The sequence below is a fragment of the Lathamus discolor genome, chromosome 2 (genome assembly GCF_037157495.1).
Source record: "Lathamus discolor isolate bLatDis1 chromosome 2, bLatDis1.hap1, whole genome shotgun sequence".
NCBI lineage: Eukaryota > Metazoa > Chordata > Aves > Psittaciformes > Psittacidae > Lathamus > Lathamus discolor.
In genome coordinates, this window is record NC_088885.1 from 53,486,806 (window position 1) to 53,501,930 (window position 15,125).

Genomic DNA, 15,125 nt, shown 5'->3' on the forward strand with positions numbered 1-15,125 from the left:
TGAAAGGTCAGGGGCAAATCCTTCCGTGGAAGAGTTGTACCAGTGGCTAGGATTAACACATAGTCAAAACAGTTTAGTACCAATACAAGCATGACTGGGTGGAAACAAAGTTGAATTTGACTTTCAGGTGTCTAGTTTGGCATCTAGATGGAGCTTTGGAAAGCTTAAATAACTCTATCCTTCTAAGAGTAAGCCACATTTGAGACTATTTGAATGTGATGTGGATATCTTCAAGGTAGCTTTCGAATACTATTTGAGTAAATATAACTTGTTTTTAGATTCTTGTCACTTCTGCTTAATTTTATATGGATTTTGCTGGTTTATGTGAACCAGTTTGAATTTGCCAGTGTTGACTGTGGCAGAAGTTAAATGGCACTCTTGCATTATCTAAAAGCAGTTTTCATATGCTGTACACCAGTGGTTTTACTTGTGATGCGACTTCTCCCATCTCCCTCTTTTATTAGGGTATTTTTTTCAAGGGGTATGTTTTTTTTGACAATATTATTTTGCTTTTCTCTGTACTGTGACCAAGTGTTAGTTGTGACACTGGGCATTTTAAGAAACAAACTCTTTTTTCTACCATTCCCGTACACTGCAGTATTCTTTTCTGCTGCTTAATTTGAACTTCTGCTGATGCAAAGACCCAGAGGAAGGAGATACCTGAGGTGCTGAAGAAAGGAGCAAACTAGGGTAGGCATAGAAAAGGGCCATTCGTGAGACCAGGAATATAGAACTTGCATTAAAGGAGGAAACTAAAAGGCTTTGCTCATTTAGCTTAGTAAAAGGAAAGCTGAGAAGGGATGTGATAATACTGTGTATGAAAACATCCTGTAAAGGGTGGGAAGATGGTGAACACCAAGGAAGAAAACTAACAAGACATTGGCACAAGAACAAATGGTTATAAACTCTTCCTGTATAAGCTCTGAAAAATATTCTAACTTCCAGCGTAGTTACTATAGGAGTGAGTTGGTAGGGTAGAATTCTAATGCTTTGCATCACTTCAGGAAGAAGCAGGATCATTCGGTGAAAGGGATTGCGTGGTTGCCTTTAATAGAAGACTCTGAATGCCACAGTATAGCAGATGAATGCTTTGCTCTAGGCAAGCAATTGCATGTATCTTTTCTGCTCTAGTCTTCCTTGAACTCCCTAGTATTTTTGAATCACTTCTTTAAAAACAAGACAAAAAACTCAAACCCCAACCACCAAACACAAACAAAACATACAAAAACCTTCAAAAGAACAAAGCCCCAAACCAAACAAAAACCCCAGACGGTGTTCTCTGTGGGCCTCATAGGAGTTCAGAGGAAGATGAGCTGTGTGTAAAGCTATCGTTTATCTGTGGTACAGAGAATGGATCAGTAGAATTTCTAAGCTGGATTCCAGAAAACTGTATCTAATACACTGTCATGGATGTGTGTTGGATCTCACCTACTTCAGCTAGGAAACTGATAGTCTTTTTTTCTGTATAGCTTCAAGCTGCACCTGCCATTAGGTAAATTTTGTAAGTAGTATATTGAAAAAGAACACTTGTTAAAGTGTGCATACAGATTCAGAAATTCTAATGAGAAACAGGAATAATAGCTATTTAGAAAATAATGGCGTGCATAGGGAGGGAAGGGGAAGAAATGTGTAAAGACAGACTAAAGAGAAGTGAAGACGTAAATACTTAATCATTAAAAGCTTAAAGTTAAGCTATTACAAGTAATCATTAAGCATTAAAAGTAATCATTTGAGACTAACAGTTTATTAGCCCTTACAAAAGCATTTCTCCAGCAAACTTAGCCCAAAGTCCTGAAGAGTTAGAATTAAAAATGCATTTCTTCCTTAAAGGGTTAATTAAAATGATGCTTTGAGTTTAGAATGTGAATCTTCAGTGGAAGATCTAAAGATTAAATATTTGCCCTGATCAGTAAGGATAGGACTGTTCTGGTGTCCTCAACATAAACAGGATGTGGGGCTGTTGAACAAGGCAAGAAGAGGGCCACGCGAATGATCAGGGGTCTTGAGCACCTCCCATATGAAGACAGGCTGAGGAAGCTGGGGCTGTTCAGCCTGGAGAAGAGAAGGCTGCGTGGAGACCTCATAGCAGCCTTCCAGTACCTGAAGGGGGCCTATAGCGATGCTGGAGAAGGTCTTTTCGTCAGGGACTATAGTGACAGGACAAGGGGTAATGGGTTAAAACTTAAACGGGGAAGTTTAGATTGGATGTAAGGAAGAAGTTCTTTACTGTAAGAGTGGTGAGGCACTGGAATGGGTTGCCCAAGGAAGTTGTGAATGTTCCATCCCTGGTGACGTTCAAGGCCAGGTTGGACAGAGCCTTGGGTGGCATGGTTTAGTGTGAGGTATCCTTGCCCATGGCAGGGGTGTTGGAACTAGATGATCTTGAGGTCCTTTCCAGCCCTAACTATTCTATGCTTCTATGACTGCGGGTTATGAAGATGTTATGTACTCATTTTGAAAATGCTTGTTTTGTGAATAATATTTTGGTTAAGCTGCTTGTTTAGGTTTGATCTTAACCATGTAAGTCTTTTAGGAATTAGTTTATCTCTTCTCTAAAGTGTCTGCAAACTGTGCATGTGGTGGGACTTACCCTTGCTTTAAAGAAACAGCAAAAGTTCGAATTGTCTGCCAGTCTTCCAGTATAGACAATAAGGATACAGGCTGGGTTATTCTTTCATTAATCGTATGCCTCAGACCTTCCTTGATTTCAACTTTCTAGTGCATGGTTAGTGGTATTAATATTCGGAGGCTTAATACCGTTTTTAGTTTCTTGTGTTTTGTGGCCTGCCTCTTGCGATCCTGAAGAGCATGTCCGCATTACAGACAGGCGACATCTTAAATTAGATCTTTGTTTGGGATTCTTAGTGAAAAAATCATAGCGCTTGTTGTCAAGGCAAGATCTTGAACATGAAACTTTTGAGGAAGATTCTTCAGGTGAACTTATTCTTTATTGTGGTGAAAGTCTTAGAAGCATTATTAGGTTGCAGCCTGTAGTTACTGCCTTTATTCACAGAACCACTGTGATGTAGCTTTCCACAAAGTACAAATCTTTGACCAAAAGTTGATGTAAGTGATAATAGGCTGTTTCAGAAGTATGCAGTTGTATTTTGGATACTGTTTACCAGTTAGTCGCCAAGCAAGGCAACTCTTGGTTGTAAACAAGTAAGTTTCTCTGCCTGCCTGGACAAGAAGCTTCATAGTTACTATAATTGGCTGTGGAATGTGAAGCTTCTTAAGCTGCTCATCACTTTTCTCTTCATTTTTTTTGTCTGCCTCAAATTCCATGCAATTGTTTGCTTTTCCACACTGCAGTGAAGGGCTGCAGTAAAAAAGAAGTGTGAACTTCTCAGCCCATTTATTAGGACTTACTAACTCCATAAATAAGAAACAAAAGTCAGCGCGGGATTTTAAAGTGTGCTATGAATACAAGAAAGATTGAAACAGTCTGAATCTTTCATTGTTTCAGACAGCTATTTGTAAGAGAAAACTAATACCTTTTGGCTACTACTGAGGTTTGAAGAAGCTGAGATTTGTAAGCCTGAAAACCAGAAGTGGGTCTTTTGAAGTATTCTCAGGAACTAAACCTTTCTTGTTCTTCACTAAAGCAGGATGTGTTTATGCAGTTAGAGATGCTTGTTTTCCTTCTGTGTTTAGGACCTTTAAGGAAGAAGACTATAGTGTCCTCAAGTTGCTTTGTTCTGTCTAACCAGCTTCTGGAATGTGTTAATAGCTCTCTTAACAGTTGGAGTGGTTTTTTGTTCCTCAGTTTGTTCAAACAAACTGTGCCTTTTCTTTCCTACTTCTGTGCAGCAAATCAAATCAATAATGGGACCGTTCTTTCTCAGTAGCAGTGATATTTAGTCACTCCTGTAATTTGCAGTTACCCAATCTGAATTCTTTTCAGATTCTGATATTCTCTGAAAGATCTTATTAACGCCAAACCACTTGTGAATTCATTTTGAAGATATTGTCAAGTTTTTTCAACCATTTCTAACTCTGACAATTTTCTGAAGCATATTCTATTCCTCTTTTGAAGATCATTAAGGAGAATGCTGAATAAAACAAAGCCCTGAGCCTCTAAGAATCTCTTGCAGTGTTTTCCCTGTGAAATACCAAGCTGGTAAAAGCTCCTCCAGAGCGATTTGTAGAAAACTAAAGGCATGTAGCATGAACTTTCATGTGATTCTGTACTACCTGTTTTGCGTAAGATGGACCTTGTAAATCATCCAGCTTTAATAAGAGTTTGAACTGGAGTTCATATTTTCTTAAAAATACTCAGTTGTCATCTATTTTTGCAAACTCACTGGGGAAAAAAGGCATCTTGCTAGTTTTGCTGCAGCTGGGGTTGCTTGTTTTGCAGCTACGTTGCGCTGAGCCTGCTGTCTCTCTTCCACATGCAGTAGTATCCACACTTGCTTTGAAATCGATGTCTCAAGTGTACAGTGACTTCTAAAATTATTTTTTTTAACCAGTTGATCATTGTGAGTAAACACTGATCAGACTAAACTGTTCTTAACACAACCATGCTGGCTTTCTTTGCTTCTGTTGTAGGTGCTTACAAATACACTGGTTTTAATACCTTGCATCATTACATACCTAAGAATTGTGACTGGGTTAGAATTTGTTTGGTGTTCCTTTTGATTGGTACTGTATCTTCTCCTTGATGAGCTTGCAGAGTTCAGGAGTGGTTGTTTTTAACTAGGGGGGCCTCTTGTTTACACAGGTACCAGTGTGCTGTCTATGCATCAAGGAACCCCTTGTGACAATGGGAGAAAACATCTTAATGATCTGAAGTGACTGAACAGCTGCACAAACTCTAGAATTCAGAAGATGCACTAAAATATGCACAGCAAAAAAGGTGTAGATGCAAGCAATCCTGAATACGGTGTTCAAAAGTGTCTGAAGTAATCAAGAATATAATTCTTGAACTGAAATGTTTTAAAACCTGTTGTGGGGTTTTTTAGCTTTTTGCTATTGTTAGAAATTACGAACATTTTTCTGAAGACTCCAGTGATAAGATGGAGTGCACTTCTCTATCTGTTTTTATTTGCCTGTTAATGTACCTATTCCTCCCCTCTCATTTTGTGTGCCTCTGGACACTCTTCCTATTTGTAGGATGAGATACAGCTAGCAGGGTAGAACTTGCTTACTCTAGTGTTGTCCCTGTGTGCTCACACTCCCTTATAGAATTCTATTTTGTGTCATGTTACGTATTCATGCTGTAATGTATTATTAAATTCATCTTGGATCACTGAAGAAGCTTCCGATACTGATCTCTAGATACGCTTCCTATCACTTCTTTGTATCAGAATATCCTAACATCTGTAAACTTACTGAGATCTTTCTTTAGCTGCCAGCTCATGCATTCCTTTAGATTGGGGTGGGAAATGTTCAATCTGCAACATCCATATCACATAGCCTGTGGCTGCGTGAGTAATTCTACTCTGTAACTTCAGTGTGTGGTCTGCCAGGATATTTTAAAGCTCTTCACAGCTTTCACAAAGTGGAAAAAGAAAAAAAAAACTTCTGTCACTACATCCTCTCTTTTCGATCCCTTGCATTTGAAATCCTTTCAGCTTGTGATGGAATAGCCAGTCAATTCCTATCACTGCTGTCATATTACTTTCTATGTATTAGACTTTAAACATGTTTTGGGTTTTTTTCCTTCTAGAATAGGAAGTAGTCCTTTGCTTAGCCTTAGTTGCCATCAGTTCTGCCGCTTAGAGTATGCATCTGTGTAACCATCTCTTTCTGCTTGTTTCATTCTTTTTACCACCCGGACTTATCCTGTGACTGATGACATGGGTGGTTATGTTGGTAGGGTGACTTTTTATATTCCTAAGAAAAGTTTCCTCTTGAATAAACAGAAATCAAATGGTACGGTACAACATCAGGGTTTTTGGTTTTTTTCCTGCTCTTCTTAAACTATGTCAATATTCTTCTCCTACCAAGACTGACATTGATTCAGCTTCTGGTGTCTTGTTTCTTGTCTGAAGTTTTCAGTGCTCTTTGGCTCTTTAGCAGACAGTTCAGCAGACTGAGAAGTCATGCCCTTTCACTGCATTCTTATGTGACAAAATTGCAATTTCTTGTTCTTCTTTCCCAGTCCCTCAGTTACCATGCTTTTCACAGGATATACCATACACATTTTAATTTGTCTGTGCATCATTCACAGCTATCTAAAAAAACTAGTAATATTTCTCTTACAGAAGGTAGGTTGAGGTAAACCTGTTGCTTGTGATCACAGCAACATACTGTACACAACACAGTACTGGATTTGTTTTCAGAATATGTTCCTGCCTGTCCATTAGCTGAGGAATGCTGATAAAAACCCTACCTGGACATCAGATTTCTGGAACATTGTTCTTGAACCCACACCTCATTCAGATGCCTCTGTTTGCCTTAAAATTTGTGTTTGGGGGGCTGTTGGTGAGCTTGTATACACATCAAGGCATAGTTTGTGCCTCTTGCTATGTAGTGTCACTCTTGCTCTTGGAGTGGATTAACTATATCCATTCTGGAGGCTTGTGGTTGGTTGGTTTTTTTTTTTCAGCTCTTTTAGAGGAGGTGAGTTACTGCCTCACACTAGAGCTACTACTATCTCCTGCATTGTGAAAGTCATAGGAGACATAATCAAGGGTATTAAGGAACTCATTCAGTAAGTTCAGACTAGAAGTGAACAGAAACCTTATAGCCAGTTGTGGTGACAACTTTCAGATAAAAATGCAAGCAGAAGAACAACTTACAAGGATAATGAAGTCTTTCACCTATTGTGTACTCTGCCAAGGCTTATCTATAACAGTAGGGAGAGAGGGTAGCTTGTGCTGGCTTATTTAAGTGATTAGTCACCCTGGTGTCTTCTGGCACCATTTGACACGGCTAAGCTGATCTAATAGCTAGCTGCCATAGCAAGGATGGTGTCCTTGTACTGTATAGCTTCTAGTGTAAGGGAAGGGTGGGTATAATCTGCTTGCCACGTGGCTAGATATTGGAGTGGAACAGACCTCAAATTGGCACTGTCAGGAAGCCAGTAACTTGTGACAAATTTGTCTTTTCCAGCCAACTTGTGGAAGTTAAAATCCAGATGCAGTGTGAGGGAGGGAGTGGAACCACACAGCCAGTGCATATGAGGGATTAGCAGAGCTACTGTACTCTGCTGCTGCTTATGCTGCTGTGGAACCACATCTTTAGATCCAGCCTTTGAAAAAGGTAGTTATTCTGTATTTGCTAACAAAGGAATGTTGGCTAAGGGTGTGAAACATTTCTCTTTCGAGTTGCAGCTTAAGCCAGATGTACATAAACAACTCTCCAGTTCCCGTTTTCACTGTGATGATGTGTTTGTCTGTTTATTTCTGTGTTGACAAGACTCAATAATTTTACTTGATTATCTGACTTGGTAAGCACTCTATCCTATTCTTTTGCTGATACAACACCTCCTTTGGTAAAGTTTATCAGTATATACAGAAACTTCACTGAATGTATTGCTGTTGGATCAGTTCTGTAGTAAACATCGGGATGAAAAATAGATGTTGTCTCTAACTGCAACATTTTAATTCTTTGGCATCCTAAATGTGATACTCTCAGCATATTACTTGGCCCTTTTAAAATAGAAGTGTGACTTGGGGTAATCCTAAATATATATGTGTGTGCAGTAACTGAAAAGAAAACGTTTGGATTTTTTTTCCAGTAACTAGGCTATTTAATACACGTGAGAGTATCACAAAAGCACATTTCTACTCCCTTCCCGGTTTCCTTCTAACCATCATCAGAACTGGGCAAGGGGCGATGGTTGTGTTAATAGGACTCGAGGTGAAGAGTCTAGTGTTTGGTGCTGGGAGCTGTTGCTCCTGCTGCTGTAAGAAAACTCTTAGGTTTTTGAAGTTGTACAGTTTCCCAGACAAAGTCTGATTAAAAATTAGGGGATATGGTAGAATTTTTGTTCACATGTGTGGTTTCTGTCTGTCTTTAAGTTGTTCATATAGCTAGACAGTTAGCTAAGTGTATTTTTTACGTACCGCTATCAGTTGTTGTTCCCCCCTACCCCCCCCCCCCCCTTTTTAAAGGGCTTCTAAAATTTGGCAGTTAACTTCATAGTAAACTTTAGAAATGGCAGTAATACAAACAGGTGTTTAGGCCCATAAAAAGGGTTCTTTATATTCATTAAATATTTGAGAATTAATGGAGCTAACAGCTCTCAATCTAACCATGTGGAGCAGGGCTGCTATAGAGAGCTGCAGCAGCAGGATTGTGGTCTGTGGTGGAATTAATTCTTCAAAGCAGATGAGAGAAAACAGTCTCTGTGGAACCCGATGTCTTCCTTCCAAATGCTCCTGGAACCACATAGTAAACTTGGAATGTGTCTGGATACCAGTGCAGAAATACAGGGAGCAAAATATAGCTATAATACAAAATCATGACCTTTCCTATTTTACATTGTCGAAATTAGGAAGCACAAAGATCTTGTTGTTAAGTCAGCCGCGTATGAATATAGCATAAAAATACAGCCTGTGGTTTGCAGTAAACACTTCTGAGGAACTTTCTGTAGGTTTTTATGTCACACTACTTGGCAGCTTTTCAATGTGTGTTGAACATGTGTTACTGCATGTTTCTGTTCTCCGTCTGCAGGCGCTTCTTTCTTTCCTTTTCTTTTGAAGGTTTTGAAATTCTGAGGGGAATTTCTACGATAGAAAAGCATTCTGCATGGTGGCAAAAGTAGGAGGGGAACTGATGGCATCTGTTCAGTAGACTCTGAGGAAATGGCTTCAGTAATGCCGCAGAAGCTTCCCTGTTATTTTTGACTATTCAGATGATAGCTCTACCTTGGAGCTCTCTACATAGACAGTTATACTTAGTACTAAATCTCACTGCAGTCACTGAAAAGTTTATCTATTGAGAAAAAAAACCACTGTGATGTTTTAGTGAATAGTATTTACAGCCTGAAACAAAAGTTAAAGCATGTGTCATGTTAACATCAGGGAAGGGAGACAGGAAGGGAGTAGAAATCATTTGTTGAATAGGTGAATAAGACTGGGGAATAGATGACAGAAATAAAAATAGGTTGATATTCAACTCTTTAAAGGATCTCCACCTGTAGGAATAAATAAAATCCTAATGCAGAGAGAGAGCTTACTCTGTAAAAGGTTGTATGACAAGGCTCTAAATTTCAGGTTTTAAACTGTCAAAAGAACTTGTAACCTTTCAGATGACTTTTACTTGTGCTCTGCTAAAAATTGCAGAAAACAGCACTGGGATTTGGATTTTGGGGTTTTTTGCCCTCATTGGTGAGTTGGAGAGAGGGGGTGCACATGAAGAAATGTCCACTTGCAAAATAACTTCAAGATGAATTTTCAAGAAATAAGCTTTCATGAATGATCCCCTTCTCATGGAAATACACATTCAGCTACTTATTAGTGGACGACTCTTTGCTGATCCTGCTCTAGATTAAGATGTCTCCTGCTGGGAATCTGCTCTGTGAGCCAGCTAATTTGCAGCTCATGATGCAGAAAGCTGAGGTTTGGCTGGAGGCAGAGTCCTAAGTCTTGGTCTAGTCCTCAGTGAAGGTCCAGCACATGCACTCCATACGGCTTATCTGCAGCTGTCTTTGCTGTTCCAGGGCAGTTGTAATTGTATAGTGTCTTTCCATCTTCCCGTTCCTTGCAAAAGTTGTTGCAGGAGCAATATGGAAAGGCATACATTGGGCATCTGACCAAAGGAGAGGGAATACAATTGATGGGAATGTTAAGGACAGACCATGCTTAGCAAGGTGCTACTCCGGTTGAGCCTCTGAGAAGGAACAGGACTTGCTTAGAAGTCCCTTGTTAAAGAAGTTGGGCTGTAGCATGTAGTCCTCCTCTTCTGTGGCCATCGGTGTGATACAGATTAAGATATCTTAAGCATTAAATGAGTGTAACTGGGGCTTGTGCAAGCGAGGATTCTTATGCAGATCTAATTTTGGATTCCTTACTTGCTTCCTCAGGCAGGAGCAGAGATTTTATGCCACCACTTGCTCATGTAGTACACTGTTACCATATCAACATCTGAATGTTACTGTCTTTATGGTAAAATAATGGCCAGTATATATTCATAGCTCCTGTATGTTGGGCAGATGATCTCCTGTGCAGATCAGAAATGACATGCAGAGACTGAGTCAGATTTTAAGTCAAGCAGAAACGCATCTCTTCTTGTCTGTCCAAAGGGGGTACTGCTTTGTGGGTACATGATAAGACTGCAGAAGCCTAATAGTAGCCAGAAAAGATGAGCATTTATCAGAAAAACAAGTAAGACTAGAACTCAAGTAATGTAGTAGGAATATCCTAATGAAGATTAGCATATTTTTACTTGGTTTTTTTTTTTATATATTTGCAGCACAGTGGTGGTTGAATACAACCAAAAGCGGTAAGTTTGTCCTCTGGAAAATAAGATCTGTAAAGAAGACTGTGCCCTGTACACTTGCACTGTACAGGAAAGATGGGTGTGCGTGCACCTTGAGATGTGCTAAGCATTCAGCTTGAGAGAACTTTTCTCCTTTGAGCAGCTTTATATACATAATGCAGATACAAACAAAGAATTAGGCTACAGCATCCGTTTAGCAATCCCAAGTAGCTGAAGGTGTTAGGTCTGAAAAAGCATTTCAAACAATCATAATGTGCATCCAATTTGAGGAAGTCACGTAGGGCATATGAGTTAAATCAGTCCTGCTTATGTTTTGCATGTTTAGTTAATAACTTATGAAGCAGTGTGTTATAAGTAAGTATAAAGATCTTCTGTAGAAATGAACTTCAGTTCCAGCTGGACAATTGGATCCTTGTTCAGGTCCTGCTAGTTTCCTAGCTTTTATATGGGTGTTAAGCAGTGGTCACAGATAGCTGTCTCGTGCTTCTGAGTATCTTTATTTGTAGCTTTCCAATGTCAGCTTAGGAAGCAGCTGCTTTGTGGTGCCTTCTCTGAAAGGCAGAGTTGTGGTGAGTTCTGGACACAGTGTAAGGCTCACTCATGTTGCATCATCTATAGAATCTAATCAATCCCATGCACCCACAGTGAGTGAGGGTTGTCAAGGTCCACTTGGAACTGTATTTGTGGAGTGGGAATGTATGTTTGAGAGGAGGGTTTACAGGCACACCTTTACTGTGCTGGTCAATACAGACAGGTGGCTGCCATTAACAGTATTAGCTGATTAAATCTGGCAATGTATCCTGCTTCACAATTACTGGGCTACCTATCATGATACATTAAGTTTACATAATTGTTGGCAAGACTGTATTGAGCAATGATGTGCTCTAAGAGTGTCATTTTTAGGTTTTGGGTTGTTGGTTTGTTTTGGGGTGGGGTTTTTTTTCAGCTAAAGGTAGTTGGTTGTTTTATAGTTCATCCACTGTTTGAGCTGTTCCTATGTTTGTTTCTACCCTTAGTATACTTGTGTATATAATGTCATATTGAGAGGGCCACAGACTCAACAGGATGTACAGATTCATAATCAGAATAGTAACTTTCCTGCATACATATTCTTTTAGTAGTTTCTGGGTATTTGGTGAAGGCTTTGAAGAACCTCTGTTTCAGTCAGTTTGGGGAATAAACTTGGTCTGCAGATGATCCAGAGCTGTCTTACTCCAGTTGCTGCAGCAGGCATCTAAGGAAACAGGCAGGGGACTAAAATTGGAAGAAATTAGTTTTGTCCTGTTCTGTAGGCTGACTGTTGTAGTGCTGGGGAAACGTGACAGTGCAGTCTCTCTCTAGTGGTTGCTGCAAATGTTAGCAGCCAGTCTTACGGGTGATTAGCTTCAAGTGCTGTTCTCATTGGGTACTATCCATGGGAAAAGATAACGTTAAAGTAAATAAGATACTGCGCAGAGGGACTGCATTTATGGTTGTAGAAGCAACGTAGAACTCTGGTCTTCGGGAAGTTTAGTATGACATCTGAATATCCTTATATTGTTTTAAGGCTTAGTGCCTGGTCACCTTGCTGCTTTTAGTTTGTGTGTTTAAAAACAAGAGCAACAAATCAAAAGATCCTAACAAAAAAACCTCCTAACAACTCACCTTATTGCACAGTCCTTAAATTAGTTTCATACACACAGTAGCTGTTTATGCTACTGCAAAAGTTAGAGGATGATAAGATGTTGGTATGTTATGGAGTTCCATAAAGGTTTCTCTGTCCCAAATCCCCTTTTTAACCTTTTCTATACATGCCTTAAGTAGCAGTTCCCCTTTGGGATCACCTCGTAAAGGTGATTTCCTACCAACATTGTCCAGGTCTGCCTGCTTTGTCCTTTCCCTGTCAGTTTGCTCACATGGTTTCCTAATCTCTTATCAATTTTCCCAGCTCCTGCTATTTTCACTTCTGGTCCTGACGTTTATAGGAACATGAATCCAGCAGGTTATTTTCTTTTTTCTTTTGCTTCCTCCCAGCTGGGCTCTCTTACGTATTCCCATGCAACTTCTATTTCGCATTCCATGTGTTTCAGTGAGAAAAAGGTGTGGTTGGTTGTGTTTTCTAAAGAGTAACGAGAGTTGGAGGTGAAGGACTTGCTTAGCACATGGAAGAGACTGCCTGTATTCTAGAGTAGCCACTTGCAGGGGCAGCTCAGCTTTACTTCTGCAGAACTGGGCTAAGGGAACTGGGCTAAGGAAGCCGTGCTGTGGAAATGATAACTAATTTGTATAGTGCCAAATGACTGATGAGCAGATTTTGCAAATGAGGATTTTGAGTTTTGCTTCTTAATAATGAAGTTCTTCAACGATCAGTGGCTGTTTCAAGGTGGTTTTGTTTATTTTTACATCACTGAAAAGTTTAACACAAGACCAAGTTTGTGTGTTACTACAAGGTTTAGAGGATGCCTGTCAGATGCAGGGGTTAACCTTGACTAAGTTCTAGGTACCTGCTGGGAAGAATGGAGGGCCAAAGTGCTTTTAAAGAAAAACCCACACACCTGAGCAGATCTGCGGAATGCTTGAATATGCATCTGAACTCTGACTAATGCAAAGTAGATCTAAGGTAATACGGACTGGATTGCATGTTGTTGCTACAGATGTACCGCACTAAAGCCATTCCAGCCAAGTAGATCCTGTTTTTATGGAGTTTTGGATTCATGATGCTGTATGTGAAATAGCCTGAAGGGAATAGAACTGATGACATAACTTGCCTGCACTCTCTTTTGAAAATACAAAATTACTATGTGGAAAGTAGACTGGACAGAGATGAGATTGAAGAAATACTCATTTAAAGAGCTTGAGTTAGTCAAGCCTGGCACTACTTCAGTTTCAGACTGGCTTCCCCTGTACGTAACTATAGAGTTCAGATGCATATTCCACTAGTTTGCTGTTAGAAAAACAGGTTGTTTTTTGTTTTAAATACAACTCTATTGTTTCTTGATGAGAAAGGACTTTCATACCAATACATTTTGCCCATTTAGTTTGAAGGATGAATCTGAAACGCAAAGTGCAAGACTGACTGTCGTTCCAGATCTGAAAGTGTGAATTTGAGTTTTTGCTTTAGGGTTGTTCTTCTGCAGTGGTGTTTGGTTGATTTGACATGTTTTTAAGGTTACTTAAATAAAACAACATAATCTTTTTACTTACAGCACTTGAAGAATCGGAAAGTGACATTTATGTGCGATTCATGAGGTCACACAAGTGTTATGACATTGTTCCAACAAGCTCTAAGCTTGTTGTTTTCGACACTACGCTACAAGTGAGTATTCTCCTTTTAGTCTGCCTTTGCTTGCAGTTATTTTTTTTAAATGAGTGTTTCCTTAGTGTTGAATTTGACCTCTCGGTGAGAAATTCTCCCTTAATGCTGTGCTTTGACTGTACAAAACCATATTGTTTCAACTATATCTGTCCTGTTATACCAGAGGAGGAGCCGGGGGAAGACTTCCTCGCAGAACAGAAGAGGGTGTAATTTATTTTGCAGTTGGAATCACTATAAAAAAACCTTTCAGACAAGCCCAAACTTATATTGGCTTCTTCATGGCTATCAGAATTTACATAAAGACATTTTATATAAATATTCCTGTGCAATAGCTAAAGAATATCCAGGTGTTTTCAGCCTGTTCCCACTGTATTGGTAAGGCAATTCAGGACTAAAATGGATGCCTTGATTATGCAAATTATTACATTCTCCAGAAAATTTTTGTTTTCAGTTTCTCATTTTGCTTTTAATCACTAAATCATCTGCTAGACTCTTGGCTCTGTCTGGAGAGTGTGTTTGCCAAAAGACAGCATTAGCTGCCTGCTATAGAAACAGACTAATCTGCTCTGTACTGTGGTGGAAAGCTGCGGCTTTCTTTTTGTTTCCTGGATTTTGCAATTGGTGTGTTTTGGCTTGCTTTGGTTTTTGTTTCAGTGTGCTCTTCCTTTTAAAGATGCTCCAATTCTTGCTTAACTAAGCCCATTAAGTAATTTTGGTCTGGAATGTACTGCTCAATTAGACTTAAGCTTTCCCCAAGTCAGAGGCAACCATGTAATAGGTACTTCATCCTAAAAAGTTCAGAGAACCATCATGTGTATCATATGTTAGATCAGGTGGTGTGATCTGAAGGGTGGAAAGCCTACATTGCACAACAAGGCCAAGTAGTAGGGTGGATCAAGAGCACTGCGCACAATTAGCGTGTTCATACAGTGATGAACATCCTTCTGACGTTCTGCAGCATGGCTAAAGCGCTGGCACTTCAGTTGCTGCTCAGTATTAAAAAAGCAGCTTTAACTTCAGAACTGGATTCTTTGGATTATCCAGGCATCTTGCTAGTGAGGGCGTTTCCCTCATGAGTCTGAGCACACTGGGGCTTCTACGTGTTGTCTCTGATACCTTGGCTGAGTCCTTACAGGTAAGTATCCTATCCAGTACTAGTGTTATAACTTGAGCATGGCTGTGACTGAGATTCTGCCTGTGTGCCAAAGGACCTCCTTCTGCTTACTGGTCTGGTAGCTGAGAAGGCAATGCTGAATGTCAAAGTTGGTAGTCACCAGTGTCTCGTGTTAGATTTCCTCCTTTACCTAGAAAGCCAGACTTCTACTGGAAACTTTTATCTTTCAGCACCTTGGTATCCATGGAAGAGTTGCTTTTGTTTCCCTAGGGTTCTTCCATGTGCTTTACCAGACAATAAATCTTGTAGTCAAAAGACACCTGA

At 39.7% G+C, this 15,125-nt stretch overlaps 1 protein-coding gene across 10 annotated transcripts in view; it reads left to right on the forward strand.

The window, feature by feature from the left end:
* Nucleotides 1-15,125, forward strand: part of PRKAG2 (protein kinase AMP-activated non-catalytic subunit gamma 2) — a 223,743-nt gene that overhangs the window by 180,283 nt on the left and 28,335 nt on the right. For all 10 annotated transcript variants that reach the window (XR_010609971.1, XR_010609970.1, XM_065666839.1 and 7 more), the window contains one exon: nt 13,578-13,687. Coding sequence is in view for 8 of the 10 variants with exons in the window: in XM_065666839.1 (XP_065522911.1) it covers nt 13,578-13,687 (110 nt within the window). In the remaining 2 variants the exon portion in view is untranslated. The remainder of the gene's footprint in view (nt 1-13,577; nt 13,688-15,125) is intronic.